The 22743-nt window shown below is 46.8% G+C and overlaps 1 protein-coding gene across 4 annotated transcripts in view; it reads right to left on the bottom strand.

The window, feature by feature from the left end:
• The window catches only part of Cabin1 (calcineurin binding protein 1), a 115989-nt gene that overhangs the window by 91327 nt on the left and 1919 nt on the right, over positions 1–22743 (bottom strand). For all 4 annotated transcript variants that reach the window (XM_050138461.1, XM_050138473.1, XM_050138466.1 and 1 more), the window contains exons 2-16: positions 19923–19997; positions 19206–19298; positions 18676–18789; positions 17328–17462; positions 15522–15702; positions 14502–14631; positions 12721–12870; positions 11147–11433; positions 10032–10200; positions 7882–8018; positions 7118–7335; positions 5010–5088; positions 4089–4276; positions 2986–3138; positions 1918–2112 (exon numbers count right to left, since the gene is read on the bottom strand). In XM_050138461.1, coding sequence (XP_049994418.1) covers positions 1918–2112; positions 2986–3138; positions 4089–4276; positions 5010–5088; positions 7118–7335; positions 7882–8018; positions 10032–10200; positions 11147–11433; positions 12721–12870; positions 14502–14631; positions 15522–15702; positions 17328–17462; positions 18676–18789; positions 19206–19298; positions 19923–19925 — 2232 coding nt within the window. In that variant the 5' untranslated portion in view covers positions 19926–19997. The remainder of the gene's footprint in view (positions 1–1917; positions 2113–2985; positions 3139–4088; positions 4277–5009; positions 5089–7117; positions 7336–7881; positions 8019–10031; positions 10201–11146; positions 11434–12720; positions 12871–14501; positions 14632–15521; positions 15703–17327; positions 17463–18675; positions 18790–19205; positions 19299–19922; positions 19998–22743) is intronic.

The raw sequence follows: 22743 nt of genomic DNA, 5'->3' as shown, positions 1-22743 counted from the left end.
AGGAACTATCTCAGCACAGGAGGGCATGAACTGATGTCTCAGAAGGGACAAATGGCCAGTAACTGATGAAGTCATCATTCTGTGAGCTCCCTCTTCCCCAATGCACATGTGAGCCTCAGCCATGGCATCACCCCTTGAAGGTACATTTCCATGAACGGAAATGCAGGCCACACTGAGCACAATGTGAAGGACACACACGGCTCTTACAACACCACACAGAGTCATGACTTCTATTTTAAAACGTCCGTGGAAGCCATCGACTTTCTATAAAGTGCCTCTGAGAAAGGAGAGAAGGCCTAGAATATAACCCATTTAAACCCCAGGGAAATGGGCTTCATCAATGGCTTGTGCTTCAGCAAACAGTTTGTGAAGTCACACATCTGACAGGCAGCTTGCTGGACCAGCAGGAAGCACCTACTGCCTGCGTGTGTCATCTGGCTCTGGCCCACCCCTTGCCCCTGCAACCCCAAGCCTAGGTCTGGAGGCAGCTCCTATCCATACCTTTCTCTGGGGTGGCACAGGTATGGGAGCAGAAAGGTCCCAAATGCCTTCAAAATATATTGCAAAATTTGAACACAAAACTTTCTCCTAACTCACCAAGTCAGGAAAAGGGAGCCTCTGCTTCTTTGAGAAAGAAGCCTCCTTGAAGAGGAAGTCACTGGGGAAGGGGCTATGGAGTATACCTATGGGGTCCCAAACCCAAGCTGACTCCTTCTGATCAAAACTGAACATACAAGAGGCAGATATAAGACAGCGTGCACACCGATTTCCAAAGTTGGCAAAGATGAGGGGTCGCCAACAGTGCTCTAACAGAACATATGGCTCAGGGCGAGAATTAGAAAAAAGCAGAAGACTAGCTTCCAATTAGTGTAGAAACCAAATTACCACTCTCTGTGGGCAACACTACCATATAGCCAAACAAACAGTAAACAATAAAAAAAAAACAGGAATCTCATTAAAAGACCAGGTTTAAATAAACAGGCAATGATCAGTAGAGTTCTTAGAAACCAACAATGTACTATTAAAAAGTACATTAACAATCCAAAATAGTAATATCCAAAGATTAACTCCACAAGAAGGAACCACTGCTATACTAAGGAACATAAAAAGAAGCTTGCTAAATTGGGAATTCTTTCTTGTATCCCCCTTACCATGAGAAAGATTCTGAATTTGATTCCCACTCCAGAAACACAAAAGCAGGCAAGTTAAAACATGCAAAACATAAAACATACACTGCTGTAGGCCAGTAAGAGCAAAAATACTTTCAACCCTATTGGTGTGTTCCCTCCTCCCTCTAGAACACTGCAGCCTTCTTGACTACTGCCAAGTACTCGAAGGAGCTCCAGTCCTCTTTGTGGAGTAACTTGAGTAGATGACATTGGTCCAGTATAAAAATGTTATCTAAGCAGATGAAACAACTTACAATGAACAAAATCACAACCATTTGCAAATATGAAAAGATTCTGACAACATAAATGCTGAGAACTTTGCATATAAAAACAAACAAAACAACAATAAAAGTCATGATTTAAAACTAAACAAGCGGGGCTGGAGAGATGGCTCAGTGGTTAAGAGCACTGCCTGCTCTTCCAAAGGTCCTGAGTTCAATTCCCAGCAACCACATGGTGGCTCACAACCATCTGTAATGAGGTCTGGTGCCCTCTTCTGGCCTGCAAGCATACATGTAGACAGACTATTGTATACATAATAAATAAATAAATATTAAAAAAATAAAATAAAATAAAACTAAACAAGCCTGGCAGTGGTAGCTCATGGGTGATAGTGGCGCACACCATTAATCACAGCACTTGGGAGGCAGACACAGGCAGATCTCTGTGAGTTCTAGGTCAGAACTTCCAGAGGTAGACACACACACACAAAGTAAAGGCAATATAAACATGGACGGTGAGCACATACCTGCAGTAGAAGCAGTTGGGCTGGCCTCTCAGGAATGGAAGTCATAAACTCCAGGTGTTTGGCTCGGTCAAACCCACTGGTACACAAGGTGGGCCGGAGCAGCTGTACCACTGCCTTGTAGTCACCTGCCTCAAACAGCCGCTGGATCTCCTCCAACGACTGGCACCTTTCCAGAGACTTCAGGTTCTTCTCAATCTGAAAAAGGTCCAATAATGTTGCCTAATAGCAATCCCTCATCTCCTCCCTGAATTTAGTCAATGTTTGAGTCTTCCCATCTAAATGAGAAAGATAAGCTTATACTCTAGCACTGTTTCAGCCAAAATACGCTAGGTTCTGCACTTAATATCAGTGCTCATACTCCTTCAAAATTAGTTATGTTAATATCCAGATATATTCAAGTCTTTAAAAGCAAAAACACACAGCCACTGCAAAAGCAGAAGGGTTCTTGAATAGTATCTGCCAAAACAGTGTGAAAGTTCATGGTCACAGTTCAGAAGCCAGACTTAACAACCACTGCCTGCCTGGCTGCCAAAGACCCAGAGAAAGAGTCAGGGGATTGACACGCATTGACTCACAGGGCCCTTTCCTCACAGAGGGCCCAATGTAGCCCTGGCACACAGACAGCAGAGTGCCTGGCCTTGTCCTGAAACAAAGGTAGAGGAATGTAGACGCTTTCAGCCATGTGAACACATCACAGATGTAGAGTGCAGCAGGGCAGAGGGTGCACGTGAGGAGAGTGCCATCCAGCAGAGCCTGGCACACACAACATTTATTCCACTCCTGTGTGCAGCCAGATTAGCACTGGTCCAGCACTTCCCCCCAGTGCTGCTGGGGCTGAACAACCACTCCTTCTGAATCACGCTTGGTCACAGCTGGACAAGCTTTCTGCCAGTGGAGTCTGTCCAGGACTGTCTCCTACATCTGCGCTGCCCCCTACCCTCCACCCCAGGACCTTCTGCTCGGCATGTGGGCATCGCTTATTCCACAGGTGCAGATCAGGTCTGGTCTGACTAGATCAACCAGAGTACATCTTCCACCAAGAAAATACTATTAAAGACATCTACTCACTTCCTCCAGAGAAACAACAGAGTCGTTGTGAAGGTTGGGCAGCCGGATGACAATGTCCCCTTGCTCAGCTCCTGCCTCTGCCTGGATGGCACTGGAACTCTGGAGCATTTCTGTGCAGATGTCATAATTCTCCAGGGCTTGTTCCATGTCTCCCTGGTCAGAAGAAAAACCAAGAAAAGGTGGCAAAAAGTAGAGAGTTAATTGTGCTGTCTGGTCCCATACACTCCTGATCTCACTAGACATAGACGCCCTTAAGCTGGTTTCTGTTTATTTGCTAAGAGACAGGGTCTCATAGTCCATGCTGATCTTATACTATGTAGCACAAGGCTGGCCTTAAACTCTCCCCCTCTCGGTGCTGGAATTACAAGCATGTGCCAGTAAGCTACGGTCTTCAATTATTGTTATGCCTCTTTCCCCACCACCAAAAAGGGCTTTCCAGAAAAGTGCAGCTAAACAAATCCCTTTCTGTGACTAAGTACATGAATAATGAGTGATCCATTCCACAGCTCTGTGAGACAAAGTTTCATTAACAATGTCACAGGTGAAGACACCAATGTCACCTCAGCACAGCCAGGTGTCTGGCCAATCCAGAGTTAAACCAAGGCCTGTCCTAACTCTAGAACTGACATTCTTCACATTAACCATGCTGCTTCCCCCAGACTGAGCTACTATGATCCAGGCTATCTCTGACACACTCTCCCGGTGCCCCAAGTACCAGCAGAGAAGGGTACTGGAGAACAGTCGAGTCACTCTGGCCTTCCCACCTAGGCTCTAAGAAGAAGCCAGGTGAGTAATTCCTTTTGGAGCACCCTGCTCCTATTCCTGTTACTTGCTGAGCCTTCACGGGAAAATAAAAGGATCAATCAAGGCACTTTTGAGCAGAGGTCACTGGAGAACACAGGATCCCTCCAAAGCCCTGTGGTGGGCACTGAGGTGCTCCCAGAATGGCAGCCATGCTTTGACTACTGACATGCTGGCAATTTCCAAAATGCCTCACTTCCTCACACAAGTCCAGCAGAGTTACAAATGCTTATTTCCTCAATATAGCCAGTTCTCTGCCCTCCCTGTCAGGTGTGGGGGCACGTTCTGACCACGGAACCAACCTGCAGCGCCAAGAAACGCGCTTTCAGCCAGTACACGCGGACAACAAACTCCAGCCAGCCATCCTCAAAGAGGTCCCGCTGAGACGAGGCGAATGACAGCTGCAGGAGATCACCCAGGCAGTGGGTTCCTGGGAAGTCAGGCCCAAACCTACCTGTCACCACACCAGCAGGGCAGTTCCGGGGGGACACTAGAAAACATCCGGGCAATATGACGCCTTCATGTGCACCATCCAAACACCTTTCCGCTCCCAGAGGCCTCCTTCAGCCCTCCCGGTAGTAGCCCCCAAGTGTCCATGATTAGGTTCCCTGAGTCCTCAGAGTCCCACAGCCCCTGAGCAGCAGGATACAGAGTAGCTCAGTCAGACAGTCACAGAGAGATAAGAAAGGGGGCTGCTAACTTCACTGAACACTAAACTTAACTATATTCTACCAGGTGGAATTTTTTTTTAAATTTATTTAACTTTATTTTATGTGCATTGATGCGAAGGTGTCATATAGGATACCCTGAAACTGGAGTTACAGACAGTTGTGAGCTGCCATGTGGGTGCTGGGAATTGAACCCAGGTCCTCTGGAGGAACGGGCAGTGCTCTTAACCACTGAGCCATCTCTCCAACCCCTACCAGGTGGAATTTTAAAAGAATAATCTGAGAAAATTACTGGAGACACATACAGCACTGAGCAGTCACTCCAAGGCTGGGAGTCTACTTCCTTAAATCCCAAGTAATGGTAACGGCAGCTAAGTGCTACCTACAGCTGCCTCTGCTGCCACCTCCTCAGTGTCAGGGGATTTAGCAGAAATACTGAAAAGCCATCTCAGAGAAGGTGCCCAGGGACTGCATGGCCCAGTCTCACCACTCGGGCTTCCTCCAGCCTAGTGATGTTCAGAAGATCACCATGCCAAGAATACAAATGCCTCCTACCTGTCGAGCTTCGGCCTTTGGTCAGCAGCCACTGGTCCAGCTGGAGCTCCATGCAGGAGAGAGACATTAGCATCATGTCCTATAGGACAAGCACAGGGAGGGTGGGGCAAAGACTCACCACATCAGGAGATGACCAATCTAAAACCAACTTTTCTCATGTATCCCAAGTTTGGCTCAAATGACTATGTAGCCAATGGCCAACCTTGAACTTCTGCACCTCGTCTTCGCACCTCCCAAGTACTGGGATTACACACTGTGCCACCATATCCACCTGTTTGTTCCAGGGCTGGGGAATCAACCCAGAGTTTTGTGCATGCCGGGCAAACTCTCTACTAACTGAGCTGCATTCTCAGCACTAAAGGTGCTTTTTACAAAACTGATTAAAATTTATTTATACATTTTTTAATGTTGTGCTAGAGTTATATGTATGTGCATATGTATGTGATGTGTGTATGTGTTATAGCACGTTTGTGGAGGGTCAGAGAACTTTGCAGAGTTGGTTCTCTCTTTCCATCTCCACATGGGTTTCAGGGATCATCTAGGTTACCAGGGCCTATGCAGCAAGCTCTTTTACCCACTGAGGCATAGATGAAAATTTAATTCTCTTTACTAAACGATAATCACAGCTACTGCCAGAATGTTTAGAAAAAACAAGAGATGGCTCTACTTAGGGAAGAAGCAACCTGTCTGTCACCTGACTCCTCTGCCAGACCAGACACAGACTAGCCACCACTCAACATTTAAAAGTGCCAGCAACGTGATGTGTAATCATCAGGGTACTAAAGCTAAGACTCAGAGATGGGGCACTGCCAGCAGGTAAGCTGGAAAAGGGGCAGCCCCATTTCTGGATTTCAAACACTGGCTCCTGCTGACTCACATTATTCCTGGAGAGAATAAAGCCTAGTGGGAAAAAGCTACTTGGGGGTATCGCGGTGAGATTGGCTTGGTGACGAAGCAATGGCTCTGCAGACATGTCAACTCCAGCCTGACTCTCAACCAGAAAGATTACCTGGATTGGGTCCTGTGGCATGGCTGCCACAGGCTCACAAGTTTGAGTATTGGTCTTAGTGGAACTATTTGGGAAGGATTAAAGAGTATGGCCTTGTTTGGAAAGTGTGTCACTGGAGAGAGGCTTGAGGTTTCTGGCTTACGGTTTGTGGATGGAGACGTGAGCTCTCAGCGGCTACTCCAGCACCATGCCTGCCTGCCTGCTGCGTGTTCTGCACCAAGATGGTGATGGACTCCTATCCCTCTGGAGCTCTAAGCCCCGAATAAACCCTTCCTTCTCTAACTTGCCTTGATCATGTTTTATCAGCAATAAAAAAGTCACCAAAATAGATGTCTTTCCACATTCCTACCTCAGTGCCTGGCATTCTACCTTCAACAAGAGAGGTGGGCCTGACAGCCTGCTTCCTTGAGCTCTAGAAAACACTACAACAGGAATCTGTGATAGGGAATGCAGTAGACGGAGCTGAGCAAGGCTTAACTCCCAACTGTGGAGGACGCCACCACTCCCCTAAGCACCCTACCTAGCTGGTTCCTCTATTCTGTTTTCTGACCTGATAAGTGTATAAACAGGGCTATGGATAAAGCTCAGTGATAGAGCTCTTACCTAGCATGGACAAGGCCCCTAATACCATGTATGCACACAAAAACATTTTTACAAATTAGTAATAGTTCCTAGCCTGTCAAATATAGTCAGAGCTTCCTTTTCCTATGACCACTCTCATCTCAGTAAACAACACTAGACATCATCCCCATGGCTTACTTCTTCTTACTCAAGTCCAGATATCTTGCCAGTTGTGTTCCAGAACCTCAACTCCACTGCACTGCCGTTAATAGAATCTGTCACAGCCACGGCTCAATTGGCAGCAACCTTCAGTCTGCTATACTCATTCTCATACCCAGAGTATCCCATTCAGTCACTAGGAGTTTTCTGGACACAAGGCAGGTCATGTGGCTCCCTGCTTCAAACTGCACAATGGTCCAGGTTCCAGACCAAGAACTAAACAGAGCAAGTGGGCCGGACACAGCAGTCCTGCACCCGAGGAAGATCCCTGTCACTGTCTCCTGGTACCAGTGACACTATAGCCCTTAAGAGGCCCAACCTTGATGTGCTTGTTGCTGCAGTCCCTCAGCAACGGGTTGGGCAGGCTGGTGCTATGCCTCCTCCAGCTGTGGTAGACGCTAAGAACGACATCTGCCAGGCCCGGGGGCCACCGCAGCAAGAACTTGTGGCCCATGCTCTTCAGATAGCGCATCATCAGCTCCAGGATGCCCCCATTGGTCAAGTTCTCCATCAGGAACTCATGCACATCCTGCTTCTCTGTCCAGAGAAGGAAAATAACTTCACCAAGATGAACAGGCCCCCTGTACCCAGTTTCTCTTCTCTTCAGAAGAGGACAACTTGGCTCCTCTCTTCCCCAACTCAATCTAGGTGAGCATAAAGCCATGCTGCAGTGCTAAGACCAGGCTTATCAGCATTCAGTGCTGACTCCAGCACTTGCCAATGGTGAACAAGCCTCCCAAAGTTCCCATGTCTAAGATGAATATCAAAAGGGCTAACCTCCAAGTGCTCCCATGTGCAGTGAATGAGATCATACACACAAAACAGTGTCTGGGACCCAGCACACACAGAATAGATGTGATAACACACACTAAGCTTGCAAAGGCAAGCCTCTGAGGCTGGTGTTAAGTACACAGCCTCAGGAGCACAGCAAGCATGAACCTGGAGCCCTCAGCTGACCACAGCAGCTCTTTCACCAATGCTCACGAAACACCCCGAACCATCATGCAGAACAAAACCCAGGCAGGTTACAGGTTGGTGGAAGGAAGGACCCCAGCAGTGACTGATGGCACCGCTGATTCCTACCAGATTCCATGAATGTGGCCGAATCAAAGGACAGTCGGTGAGGCCCCACATTTGAGAAGCTCTCCAGCTTGGCTTCTGACTGAACTTCATAGTTATTAAATGGGTCATCTTCCTCCTCGGGGTCCAGTTTTCTTAACCTACATGGAATATGCTCACATCACAAAGCCATACCACTCACTGCGACAAAGCATCCCAACTCCGAGTAGAGCAACTGGATTGAGCAGAGATGAAGGACACTGAAACAGACAGATGAGAGCACCCACCTAGGCCCCCAAAAGGCGCCGCCTCTCTCCAGACTTCCTAAGTCTGTGGGGTCAGTACCCATACTTACTCTATACCACCAACAGACAGCTGGTGAGCAGCAGCCATGTGCCATGCACAAAGCTAGGTACCAGAATACAACTACAAATACTGGCAGTGGCCGGCAGCAAGCTCATCTCTCAATGTGAGAGGCGGACCATAAGCAGGTACTCACCCACAAACAATCCAAATAAAGACCAACCACCACAGGGCCCTGCCTTGGGGAGCAGAACCAGAGGGCACACTCTCAGACTGACAACAGAGGAGCTAAGCACAAGCAGAGGCTCCAGCCAGAAGAACACAGGTGTGCTGTGGGGCCACATCAAACCCATCCGAGCTCTATCCGTGCATGGCTCCTCACACTGCAGATACCACCTCCAGACCCTTCCCTAGGACCATGTTTAGCCACCCTATAGCTTCCTCAACCAGCACCAGCACAACACTTAGGGAACCTTTAAATGTCTCTCTCAGGACACTCACAGGAACAAATATTCAAACTTCATGGAGACCAACTTGAAGTAGATGTAGCCCCACATAAAGAAGGCAGGGAACAAGACCACAGGGTAGGCCAAGCAGGGTTAAGGGGAAGACAGGATCACTCAACTACAACACAATCAATCCTTCACTCTCCCAAAGAGATACTTTTCCCTGTAGCACGTTTCAGGAGAAACCCAGCAGAAGGCATCACATCTCCACCTTGGTCCTCCTTAGCTGTGTACTAAAAACAACCTTCATCTAAGAATTTTACCCTCATGGAGAGATGGAGGGAGGGGAAAAAGAGAGGCTAAGTATCCTGACACAAAATGATGTACAGTCTGTTCAAGTTTCTGAGTTCCCCTTGAACTCTAACGGAATAACCACTGAAATAAACTGTCACTGTCAAAATGACCGCTGAAGACTGAGATCTCTTGATGGTGTACTGATCAAACACTGCTCTGATAACAGTAAAGAGAGAAAAGCCCTAGACTCACAAAGACACAGGAGTTGAGAGAGGAAGTCCTGGAAGATCAAAAATATGCCCCCCTCCAGATGCTATAAAGGAGAAATATGATGGAGCAGAGCAGACTACTTGCTCTCTTCACTTTGCTGGGAAGACAGAAACAGGATACCATGAAGCAAACCCACTGGCACGATAAACCCTAGGAAGGCTCAGGAGAGAGAGTCTAGGGTAAGACCAAAGGAGGAGGACCAGTAAGAACTCAGAAGCCTAGGTGCCTCCTGTTTCTGAGACAGCACCTTCTGCCCTAGGATTCTTTGAGGGTCATGAAGAGTCAATAAAGGAGCCAGGTCTTCCTCCGTCTTCCCAGAAAGCAATGGAATCATGGAAACAAAGAAAGGCAGAAACACTGTAGTGATTTTAAAAAAGCGGCATGCTGGAGAAAAGACGCCACACAATGAGTTCATGTAGAGGGAAAGGAAGGAGGGACACCGGCTTCTGGGACAGGAGCAGCAGAAGAGAAGTGAAAGGCAGAGATACAGAGAGGGAGGGAGAGAGAATGAGAAAGAGAGAGAGCGCGCGAGGGAGGGAGGAGGTGCGCAGAGCCCTTTAAAAGGGAAGGTAGTGAATGTGCACAGGAGGTGCTCTTAGTGGCCACAGCTAAGGACATAGCCTGCCAGAATCCCAGGGCAGGCCAGTACAAATGCCTGAATACTAACAAACACACACCCTTAGGAGAGGTGAAAAAAACCAAGAAGCCAATCTAGTGCAATCTACACTCTGTATCCAAGCAAAGGTCAAGAGAAACAAGAAGGGTACCCAAAGGGAGGGGAGCTAATAGGATGAAAATGCTGCTGGAAGAAAAAGACAGCAATCTGCAGGTTACTTCAGAAAAAACTCAAGAGTACAGTACCTGGACGGCAGGAACTTTACCAGAAGCCCCTGGAAATCCACTTTCTCTTCCTTTTTGCACTTGGTGTTTCGGACACGGGCAGACCTCCGCTTTGCTGTCTCTCCACTCTCTTCTAAAGTCTTCTTACGCTTTACACCTTTCTTAGATTTATCTCCCCCAGAAACATCACCTTCACCAAGAGTGAAAATTAAAATCTTACACAATGGCAGGTAAGGAAAACAGCAACACACATACCCATTGCTTACAAGTCTCCAGCACTGAACTCTTCTGTAACAGCCATGAGATCTCTTTTTAATAACAAACATTCCTGAGTCCCTTAAATCCCACATCCTTCTTGCACTGAAGAGACACCCCCACCCCACCCCCCGTCAGGGCTCAGAACACGTCTACCTTCAGCACTAACCAGCTGCATGAGCCTCTGTGGCCTCAATCCTAGGGCAGGCAGGGTAAGTGGCTCTGACCTTAGCCAAGACCCACCAAATACAGAATGACAGGAATAGAAAAAGAAAACCATGAATTATGTAGAGAACAGGGAAGTGTCATGTGTGACTGAGAAAACAACCATGCCTACAGTCATTCTGAAACTTCTCTAAGTGCCAGGTATTCTTGAGTGTAGTGATAGAAAAATCAAGAAACTGCATGGGAGCTTTTGGTAAAAACTTCTTACAAGTTCAATGGTAATAAAAAATGTACTATTACACATGGTAACAACTTCAATGTCTTCTAAAGTCAACAAACTTAGAATGCATGCATATAGCAAGAAAGCAGGACCAGCAACAAGGAGACGCCAGATCACATCACAAGAGAGAAGAGGACTTGCATGCAAAGACTTAGCAGTTGGGAAAGGAATGGGAATCTGCCAAGGAGCTGCATCTGTAGCCACAGCCCCTGAGCGTGAAAGCTTCTGTGCTGGCCCTGGGATCAGGCTGATTAGTTTTCTACAAGGTTGGAGCTCTCATTTTCACTCAATCTACAAGGACCAGCATGATGCTTTTCCCTGAAGATGCCGTGTGATGTATTTCCCTGGAGATGCCAAAGTCCCCTGTTCTTATTCCTGCTGGGCTCAACATACATACATAGGCTCTTTAGAATGTGACTTTACAAGGTCTACTCACCCATGGGAGCATTTGTGTCCAGCAGACCAGGACTGTGCAGTGGGAAGCTGGCTGTGGTCACAGAGGTATAGGACAGCACAGGCTCAGCCACAGTGACAGTTGGGTTGGTGCTAACAGGACTTGGCTGGACCACACTGACAGGTGTAACCACTACAGAGGATGCTAGTAGCTGGTTGGGGTCCTGGTAATCAGACAGGTCAATCCTTTTGCCAAGGCTGGGCCTTGGGGGTTCACAAGTGGTGAGGTGATTGTACATGGCCAGCAAGCTCTCTCCAAGGCACTTCCACCTACAAAGAAAGGGGTGCCACACCTGGTCAGCACCTCTTAGAGGCCAACTGGCCTGTATAAATAAATTCAGCAGAACTAACTATTCCCAGAGCTGTGACCTCAACAGAGCAGGGAGAAAGTAGTCAGCATGTTGGTCACTATTATAACCAACAAAGTGCACAGTGGAGGAGCCCACACCAGAGCAGGTGCAGCGACTGCTATCTTCTTGGTCCTCACCCCAGCAGAGACCCCCAGTGTTCTATTCCATTATGTCATCCTCTACAAAAGAGAGATGCTGTTCCCATTTTTTTTTTATTTTTATTTTTTGGTTTTTTGAGACAGGGTTTCTCTGTAGCTTTGGAGTCTGTCCTAGAACTAGCTCTTGTAGACCAGGCTGGCTTCAAACTCAGAGATGTGCCTGCCTCTGCCTCCCAAGTGCTGGGATTAAAGGGGTGCACCACCACCACAGTCCCTAAGGTCACACCAGGACTGCTGTGAAGGCACACAGGAGAGGCGCTCTACACCACAGCAGCAATGCCTGAGTAAGGTCACAGAGGGGCAAAAGGTTAGGATTATACTGGTGCCAGGACATGCTAAATTTTAAAGACTCAAGATTCAATGGCAGAATGTGTGTGTATATGTATGTTTGAGACAGTCGTATTGTATAGTCCCAGCTGGCCTTAAACTCATGCAGTCTGGTCTGAAAATCAGAGACCCACCTGCTTCAGCCTCCTGAGTTCTGGGATTTCAGGCGTGAGCTTGTCTATAACGCTAAAAATTTTAAAGCAAAAATTAAATGCCAAAGCTTACTGCAGTACTAAATCACCCTAACTCCAGTGAGCCACCAATATCAGCTCCCCCTCCATCAAGGAAAGGGCCTCTTATACATGTCAGGGCTCACAAGGGCTACACTGAGACCTATCTTACACATCTTACATGTCATCTGGCCCTCATATGAACACAGACTCAACAGCCAGGAAAGTCCACACCTGTGACAAACTCCACGATGCCAGGTTCTCTCCTAGTTAATGGTGCCAAATGTTAGTGTTCTTTCCTCTGCTCAGCAGAGAAGACAGAAAAAGATAAGAACATTCCTAGTGGTTGGGAGAGCAACCTACACCGGGCATACTAAAGAGAGTGAACCTGTTTCTTAGTAGCCTGCAAGGAGGCCCATGACTCCAGCTCTCTAGCCATTACACACCAGCCTTCCCACACCTCCAGACACGGATGGTCCTGCGGTTCTCCCTCCTGCACAGGGAGTATCTTGACAGACCACCCGATATTCCTAGAGAAACCAGATGACCTACGTGAAGAAAGGAATGGGTTGCACTAGTTTCAGGTCCGGTTCCTTCTCCCGCACGATCAACGCTTGCCTCTTCTTCCTCAGCCCCAGAGCCTCATCTACAATGGCCTGTGTCTCCGCTGCACTCACAGACACATCGTGAATTGACATGTCACTAAAAGCATAGAAGACAGGAGGAAATTAGTTAACACTAGAACCAAAGATAAAATTCTACAAAGAGAGATACATTTAATACCCTGTAATCAATATTTGATAGCTGCTGAACATAAATTACAACATGGCTCTGACCTCAAATGAGTAGTTATCAACATGCATATGCCCACATACACTGGGAATCACACAAAAGCCCTCTGCTCCTTCCACAGTCCACAACAGGGCACAGGTTTCTGTATGTATTAATAGTATCACCTTCGTGTCTAAAAAGCCATAGGAAAGAAAAGCCTCGTCTGTCTATTCCAACAAAGTCATTAGACAAATTATGTTCACCAAAATCGGCAGCATATCCAAACTACAGAAAGGTCTCAGGTGAGCACTCACAGCCTGAGATGATGTACTACCTGCCCTCCCAGTGTGCCCCGGTGCCTCCAGCAGTCTACTGCACTACAGTCACCCTAGAGACTTAACAGTCTCCTCAGAAACATTACTTCACTCAAGACATTCATGAGCACAGGGGTAGGCTTATAGAGAACAGAGCCTGAGACAAGCAGCCACCAATCCCCTCTACAGGTGAATGCTAGGGGCCAGGGAACACCTGACCAGCAAGAAGGGTTGTTTGAGTGGAGAGATTGGGGAGGAGGGGCACCAGAGCTCAGAGGCTGCAGAGGCACCGTTAGAGAATTGCAACATAAGTGAAACAATGCAAAACAAGTGGGAACAACATGACAGGTGAGGGGTCTTAGCCAGAGTTTCTATACTGCGATAAAAGACCAAGAATCAACTTGGGGAGGAAAGGGTTTATTTGGCTTACACTTCCACAGCACTGTTCATTACTGGAGGAAGTCAGGCCAGGAACTCAAACAGGGCACGAACCTCGAGGCAGAAGCTGATGCAGAGGCCACAGAGGAGTGCTGCTTACTGACTTCCTCCCCAGGGTTTTCTCAGTCTTTCTTATAGAACCCGGGACCACCAGCCCAGGAATGGCCCCACCTACAGTGAGCTGGACCGTATCTCATCAATCACTAATAAAGAAAATGCCCTACAGGCTCACCTACAGCCCGATATTAGGGAGGTATTTTCTCAGGTGAGGTTCCCTCCTCTCAGATGTCAGCTTGTGTTAAGTAGACATAAAACTAGCAGCACAGGAGCCACAGGTTTGAAGAGACAGGATAGTAAGTCACAAGGGGGCCAGGTAGGAATATGCCAGGCACCTGAGAAAATTCTAACAAAGGAATGTGTGTGTGGAGGGAGTGGGGGAGAGCAGGAGGTAAAGGGAGAGAGAGGGAAGCGCCCAGGCTGCAAAGGTCCTCTAGGTGATACAGGTCAGAATGAGCTTTACTCTGGAGGCATGGCAGGGGTGGCACAAGATCAGGACATGTTTGGGATACTGAATTTGGGCAGTACTGATGACAAAATCTTGGCAGGGGCTGTAACCCTGAGTTCAATTCCTACTCCTTAACCCCACCAAACAATAAACAGGCAAGTAAACACAAGCTTGAGGAAGGCAGCACAGGGGCCAAAGCCCTGGAGTTCAAGGACTCCAACTGCACTCAGATCAGGACACAGAGGGGGACGAAGGATGTTCCTGATGCTTACTAGCCACACGTGGTGACATGATGCAGGCCTTACCATTTGAGGAACATTCGAAGTGAGTCCTTCCGAAGACAAGGCTGCTCTTCAAAAATCTTCTCCTTGAGGACCAGACCTTTGCTGTATCGGCAGTCTTTCTCCAGTGCTTTGCAGATGAAGTAGAGACATGCTAGCAGGAAAGAAACAGGTGAGGAGCTGAGACTGCTTCCCAGTCAACACCAGGAAAATGTTCCCACTCTGGAATCAAAGAACGCACACAACGATGAGCTAGCATCTTACCCTACTCAATTAATTAGTAACGACTGCTGAGACTGTGATATCCAGAATACACCAGAACATACACCTGCAGGTGAGTAGCACAGCTGCTGCCAGAAGCAAACAGATGTATGACTTTCCTGTGCAGCCTTAACCCTGTGATTCCATATTTAATAACTGCTGCAAAAAAAAAAATCTAAAGAGCTCACAGTGATCAGCTATTTATCCTTCAAAATGTCTAGCCATCTCTGCTATGAGAGTGACAATGCCACCCAGGATGAACTATACCTCTCTATCACATGCACATGAAGAATTGTGCCCCAGGATGAACTATACCCCTAGTATATATACAAATGAAGTGGGTTCACCTTCCCTCTCGTTTCCCAACCCCACCCATCAAGTAAAGATATCAGAGGTGGCAAACACAGAAGCCAAGAGCAGGCACCAATCTGCTGGCTTAGCCTCCAAAGCAATGAGAAATGTCTGCCATTAAATCATTCAACGTGGCAGGCATTTTGAGTTCAAGAGTAGCTTAGGTGGCACAAGAAACATTTTCTAAAAAAAAAAAAAGAACAACAACCCAAAAAAGACAGAACAATGGACAAAGGTAAAGAGGAAATCCTTTAGGGAACACATTAACACTATCTTACTGTTATACTTATATTATGAGGTTAATGAAGAAAGGAAAACAGAATAAAGTATGCAAAAACATCTCCATTCTTCCTCAGTTTGGCAGAAAGTCTAACAAGATCAGTTTTGCTACCAGCTTACCCAAGTCAACTTCTCTCCTCTGTTCAGACTCACTTGTGTAATCACTGAGGGTGTACAAAACAGTGATGAGATTGTCCAAGCAGGGCCAGTGGTCAGGATTACACCGAAGTCCTTCCTCAAAAGCGTGGCGAGCCAGGGGAAGCCGGATGAGCCTCAGTGCCACGTGTCCAATTTTGTACCAGAGGTTGACGTCTGTGGAGTCCAGCATCACTGCCTAGAAGCAGTGCAAGCAGAGGGCACATGTACACACATGACCAGACTTCTCACTGAGCAGTCAGACTGGGGACAAAGGGACGAAGCACTGGCCCAGCCATCCAAATTACCCAGGGCACGCAAGGTACTATGCCTACTTATGACTAGTAAAGCTGGTTCACTTCTCTGGAGTCACACGTGTCCAAGACCCAGAGAAAGGACAAAAAGTCACATGGAACAGGGCATGGTGACTCACACCTGCAGTTCTAACACTCTGCAGGGTGAGGCACGAGGACAGCAAGTTCAAGACCAATCCCCAGACTACAAAGTGAGTTTCAGGACAGTCTAGGCTACATAATAAAATCCTCAAGAAATACATGTTATATAATGAGTCCATGTCTCTAATTCCAGCACTTAAGAGGAGGAGGATTAAGAATTCAAGGTCATTCTCCCTTCATAGCCCTGAAATACATGAGAACTGTCACACAAAACTTACTTACGGAAGCATTTGTGCTCCTTACATATTTATAGGTAAGACGTAAAAGAGGACTCTTGGGGGAAGCTCTATCAGTAAAGTGCTTGCCCAACAAACACGAGGACCTGAGTTTGATCCTCCAAACCCATTAAGAAACAGGTGGATCCCGGGAGTCACTGGCCAACTAAACTAGTTCTAATTGGTTGAGCTCAAGGTCAATAAGAGACCCTGCACCAAAAAACCTGGACATGTTCCTGAGGATAGCACTCAGCACTAATCTCTGGCATGTGCACGTGTGAATACGTGGGAGGGGGAAATAAGATGCTGAAAAGTTGGCTCAGAGGTTAGGAGCGTTTGCTGCGAGTTTGCAGAGGATATGAGTTTGGTCAGTCAGCTCACACCTGTAATTCCAGCTCTGGGGGTCTGAAGCCAAAGGGCCTGGTAAGCACCTGCAGTCACACACACACACTCACACATACACTTAATTAAAAATATGATACATCTTTAAAATAAATCATAAGAAGAGGAATTGGATACAAAGAAAATATGGGACTCTTACACAATTCTAGAAAAAATTATAGGCTTTGAGAAGACCTTAGTTCACATCACTGTTCTAACATTAATTAGCAGAATGACCAAAGCCTGTGTCCTCATCACTGAAATGAGGATAAGCTCAACCTCCTTGCAAAAATGGCATAAGCCTGCATGGAGAGCCCTTGACGCACTATCTGGTACAACAGAAACAATGCCAATGTTATTATGGCTGCAGTGCACTGAATACAAGTGTCAGGCTCTGCTCTTCATACCTAATAACTGGATTCCTTTGCTCCAAACTTACTATGTGATCCTCCGACCATAGCCCCTCCACTGCTTGGTTTATAGATATGTACCACTATGTCCGGCTTTACCCCTTCTTTTCTCCCATTACATTGGCATAGACCTGGAGGCTCAAATGGATGAATTAAGTCACCTACAGTCACGGGTGTACTGATGGTACAAAGTCCATCCCAGTCCCTAACCCTGCTTTCCAGGCCTTTCTAAATTCAATGCCTTGGGCTCAATATCCTAGTAGGACACCACTACAAACTCTTCTTTTCAGTCAACACTACCACATCATATCCCCTTCTTCATTAACTGTGTAAATGGATATTTGAGTACTACCAACTCCGTACCTCCAAATAGAATTCCATGGCTGTCTCTAGATCTTCTCGTTGGGCTGCCAGCTGGGCCAGGTTCTTATATGTAGAATATTTCAGTATCAGTCCAGGGTGTTTCAACCCTTCCTTCTCATCTCCAGAAGAAACCGCCTAGAGGAAAGAGAAACAGAAGTGACTCCACGTCCTTAGAGCTTCAGCAAGCAATCAACAGGATACCTGGTTTCCAGCCCAGATACTGCTTGGGACAGCCCAGTTCACCTGACCTGGGAAATTAAGGTGTTGCAGACATTCTGGGCAGACCCGACAGCTCCAATCATACAAACAAAGGCCGAACCACCAGGAAGATACCAAGGCCAAACTTGGTAATCAAGAAAGACAAGGGACTCCTTTCTGCCCCTGCTGCTGTATCTTGGGTGCTCAGTGTAGCTGGAAATGTTTATCAGTTCTGACAAACCAGTCCAGTCAGTCCCCCTGCTCAGGGACAAGTGTGGAAAGGCTTCCTGGGGTGAGCAAGCAGGACCTAAAGTTTTTCCCCAGAAGGCCAAGCTCCTGACTCTGAACCATCATATAACCACCAATAAGCTACTCCAACCAAAGAGCTGCTGCGGGTAAACTCTGTAATAAAAGAACAGTAATTCCTAGCCTGGATAGCAAATGTGAACATGAGATCAAAGAGCATAAGGATTATAAATATCTTTAACATAAAAAGTTAGTTCACTGATGTTTTTATAGCAGTGACTTAAAAACACTAACTCTTCCAAGAAATGACTGAATAAAAACTATTGCCAGAGCCGGGCAGTGGTGGCACACAACTTTAATCCCAGCACTTGGGAGGCAGAGGCAGGCAGATCTCTGTGAGTTCTAGACCAGCCTGGTCTACGGAGTGAGTTCCAGGACAGCCAGGGATACACAATGAAACCCTGTCTTTAAAATACACCCCCCCCCCAAAAAATTGTCTGGGCATAGTGATACATACTTTTAATCATAGCATTCAGGAGGCAGAGACAGGCAAAACTGTTAGTTAAAGGTCTGTCTACATAGAGAATTTCAGGCCAACCAGCACTCAGGAGGTAGGAGTAGGACAATCAGTTTAAGGCTAGCTTTGGCTACACAGCATGTTCAAGACTAGCCTAAACTACATGAGATCCTGTCTCAAAAAGAAAAAAACTAAAACCAAACATACATGCACACATACATGTACACATGTGCAAAACAAGAGACAGACAACACTAAAAAGCACTGGGCAGGGTGTTCCATGCACACAATCCCAGCATCCAAGAAAGCCCTGAGTTTCAGGTTAGCCTAGACTTCAAAGTTGAGACTCTTCTTTCAAAAACCACAACCCAGCCTACCAGTGCCTCACCTCCCGCAGCAGGCGCGCCTCCAGGAGCTCATGGTAGGCCTTGGCAGACTCCTCAAACCTGTCATGTTTCTGTAGATCCAAGGCCTTGTGGTATAAGGCAAAAGCCTCTGCTTCCTGCAAACCAAGATAGGAGATGGTTCACACCACACAAAAGTTGATCCATTTAAACCAAAACTCTGTGTAACAGGAAGGCTGTGAGTCACTGCCAAGTTAACTGTCAGCCACAGCCGCTATAGCAAAAGAAATGCTATTCAGTGTCCAGACCTCATCACTGGGGAAAAAGAGTCCCTTTCGGGCACACACAGAGAATCACAGCACCACTAAGTGTGGGCAAGAGGCTGCAACACAAAAGGCAGAATAGACAGCTCTCGAGCATGGCTATTTCCAGAGTGAAGAAGTCCAACACAAGGTGAAGCCAGCCACCGTCACAATGCAATCTCCCTTTACAATTCCATTAAGGAGATGCCTGAATTCATTTAAAATGAGCAGCAAGGTATACCCCAGAGGAAGATCTTTGAGTACATACATACCTGGGCCTCCTTTGTCTGGATTTTGTGGCTCTTAAAGCTTCCTTCATGGTCATCCTCAATTGTGGAGCTGGCATTTAAGGCTGCAATTCGAATCTAGAAACGTTCAGAGGAAGAGCAGCGTAGTGCTCAGATGAATACAATTCTGCTTCCAAACATATTCTAGACTGCTATGAAAAGCTATGGAGGAATGAACCACCAACAATCACCCAGAGGTAAAGACTAGAATAAGAATTTGTCTGTGGGGCGATGCCAATCAGGATGCAAAGTAAACCCTGGATACGCCCACCACAGAATGAACAGAGGCTGGGGGTACCCAGCTTCTACTTAACACAGTACAAGACCTGTATATTAGAAAAACAATCCCAGCTATGCAGTGGTGGCACACGCCTTTAATCCCAGCACTTGTGAGGCAGAGGCAGGTGGATCTCTGTGAGTTTGAAGTCAGCCTGGTCTACGAAGCAAGATCCAGGGCAGCCAGAGCTGTTACAGAGAAATCCTGTCTCGACAAACAAAACAGAAAGAATAACAATCCTAAAGAAACACGTCAGTCTTCTGTCTTTCCTACTAATGTGACTGAAGCCCTAAAGCAACAGCCAGTCAGTATCCTCACGCACAGGTGTACCGCAGTGTTCCTGGCAGCACAAGGAAAATGCCCCTTACTCCAGGTACAAAGTGACAACACTGTCCACAACAACTTGGGCAGGCATTAGCTCTTACCATATTTAGAGATTCAGCACCACCATGGAGGATCAGTTCCCATTACTGGTAGAGGATGTGCCAGTCCACAGTCCCCTAAAAAGGAAACAGGACCAAGGGGTTCAGGAAGAACCAGGAACAGCACAGTGCTAGGACCCACCTGTGTCTTAGAAATATGGGAAAAACAAAATTAGAGGAAGGCAAACCAGTCTGAAGGCTGTAAAAGACAATGGGGATGGCAGAATGTGGTGATGTTAGAAGTTCTATGTTGTTCCTGGGAATATAAAACAGCCCCTCTGGAAAATGCACTGGCAATTCCTCAAAACGCCAAACAGAATCGGCATGCAGTCTGAAAGTTCTACTCCTATGCATTTACTCAGAAGAAAACACGTTCACTGCTCATGGTTATTCCTAAGAGCTAAAAGGAAGAGTCACCACAACACCCACAAACTGATGAGCAAAATGGGGAAAGTCCATGAAAGAACATTATCCATTCATAAAAGAATAATATTCTGATACATGCTACAACATGAAGGAACCTGTAGAACTAAGCTAAAAAAAAAATGCCAAACACAAAAGTCAACACCGTCTGGTTCTAGTTACGTGATGTATCTGGAACAGACAGAATGGACCAGCAGGCAGGGAGAATGTTGAGATCCAGCTGTGCCCTGCTTGTTCTAAGTCTATATTGTGTAAAATTCTGGTTCTTCAGGCTGTGCCCTGTCCTCAGAGTTCTCTATTTTACAAGCAGCTTTGGACTCCACCTTGAGTATGGAGGATGACTACGTACATGGTGGACATGGGAATCGTCCATCTGTGATGTGGGATTCCCTCTGTATATGTGTTGCTTTTATTGGCTAATGAATAAATCTTCCTTGGCCTACAGCAGGGCAGAATATAGCCAGGCTGGAAGAGATATAGAGAGAGAGTAGGCGGAGTCAGACGACATGTAGTTGCAGAAGCAGAAAGACTCCGGAATCTTACCAGTAGGCCACAGCCTCGTACTGATACACAGAATAATAGAAATGGGTTAATTCAAACAGTGATGTAATTAATATAATTTCTGCGTGATTCTTTGGGTCTGGGTGGCCGGGAAATGAATGAGCAGTCTCCAGCTACAATTTGTTCAGCACACCCACAGCACAGACTGATAAATGACTCTTCCTGGGAATAGAAAGGTTGCCATACTATAAATGTATCGGGTAGGAGCACATGGACATATTAAAATTTTGTCAGGAAACTAGGACCAACAACTTACTGGACATGCCAGACTAAGGAAAAGCACTGGCAACAGTGCCCACCAACCCATCATCTGGCCATTAGGTGTGGGCATCAGGGCTGACAGGCAGGCAATGCCCAGCTTTCCCAGGAGCTTCAGTTCAGCCATGTCCCAGCTGCTGACAGAACCTACCTAACTGCTGCTGCCTGTACTAGCTGCTCTCCTGTTTGTCCACCTGCCCATTTGACCATCTGGACCCAGGCCTGCCTTTTCCCCTCTGCAAACAGACTCACATCTGCAGCTCTGCTCTTAAACCCACAACCAGCAGCATTCTGGCTCACAGCAGCAGCAGCTTCCCCACAGGTGAACCACTCCTTACATTTCCATTGGCTTTCCTACTTTTCAGGACCTCCAAAACACCCCTCATACTCTGCTGAGGCCTCTTGCCCCTGGACAGCAATTCTGGAGACAGAGGGTGTCAGGGACACACACACAGAGAATTCACTCTCTGGACTCAGGGTACTTTGCCTGCATACCTACATACCAGAAGAAGACATTAGATCTCATTATAGATGCCTGTGAGCCACCATGTGGGGGCAGGGAATTGAACTCAGGACCTCTGCAAGAGCAGCTAGTGCTCTTAACCTCTGAGCCATCTCTCTAGCCCCGGATTCAGGGTACTTTGAATATTGCTTCCTCCAGGAAGAGAGTTCTCCTGTAAGTCTTGCTTTCTGCCTATAGGCTGAGAGAGGGTAGTAAAGTAACCAACACACAAGATTTTTACTTGTGCATGGCTAAAACCACAGTGATTTCCTAACAACCTGGACATTTCACATGCATGAAGTAGGAACTGGGGTGCTGCACCCAGTGTTTGTTTCCTCTTCTCTTCTGAAGAGGGGTGAAGGAGATTCTTGGCCAGAGGCATGTTCTTGTATAAAGATAGTCACCATCACAAACTGTGTAATCTGTAATGGGTAGCCTACAGTTAATATTAGGAACTAACACTAGAATCAAGAATCTGTGTTTACTTCAGTCAGGGTCATCAAAGAAAGTGGGGATATCTGGAAAACTGGTGCCACTGAAACTGCCATACCTTGTGAATTTATTGTTATTCTATTATCACTTATTACTTTATTACTGTTGTTGTTTTGGTGCTATGGAAAGACAAACATCTGCACCTATGTTTCTGACACAGTATGCTCAAAACAGAGAAGGGTTCTGTGGTTTGAGTGGTATTTATCCCCTCCAGAAGTCAAACTGAAGTCTGGTTCCCAATGTAACAGTGTTAAGAGACACAGAGCTGGACTGGAGAGTGGTTCAGCACTGAAGATCCCTTAGCTCTTACAGAATACACAAGCTCGGTTCCCAACACCCAAGTCAGGCAACTCACAACCATCTGTAAGTCCAACTCCAGTCAATGTAGCATCCTCTTCTAGCCTCCAGGGCCCCCTGCACTCATGGGTACATACACACACACACACACACACATAACTAGAGATAAGAAATCTTATGTCTGTGCATGCAGACCAACTAGTCTGGTGTACACAGCAGAGAATAAGAGACCTGGATTCCAAGACAAAGTGAAGAGCCAGTGATGACTCAGCCTGGATATGCACAAGCTTG

The sequence above is a fragment of the Alexandromys fortis genome, unplaced genomic scaffold (assembly GCF_014885135.2).
Source record: "Alexandromys fortis isolate MF-2015 unplaced genomic scaffold, M_Fortis_MF-2015_v1.1 scaffold_9, whole genome shotgun sequence".
NCBI lineage: Eukaryota > Metazoa > Chordata > Mammalia > Rodentia > Cricetidae > Alexandromys > Alexandromys fortis.
The sequence above is the reverse complement of the archived record's forward strand: the minus strand, read 5'-3'. Positions and strand labels throughout refer to the sequence as shown.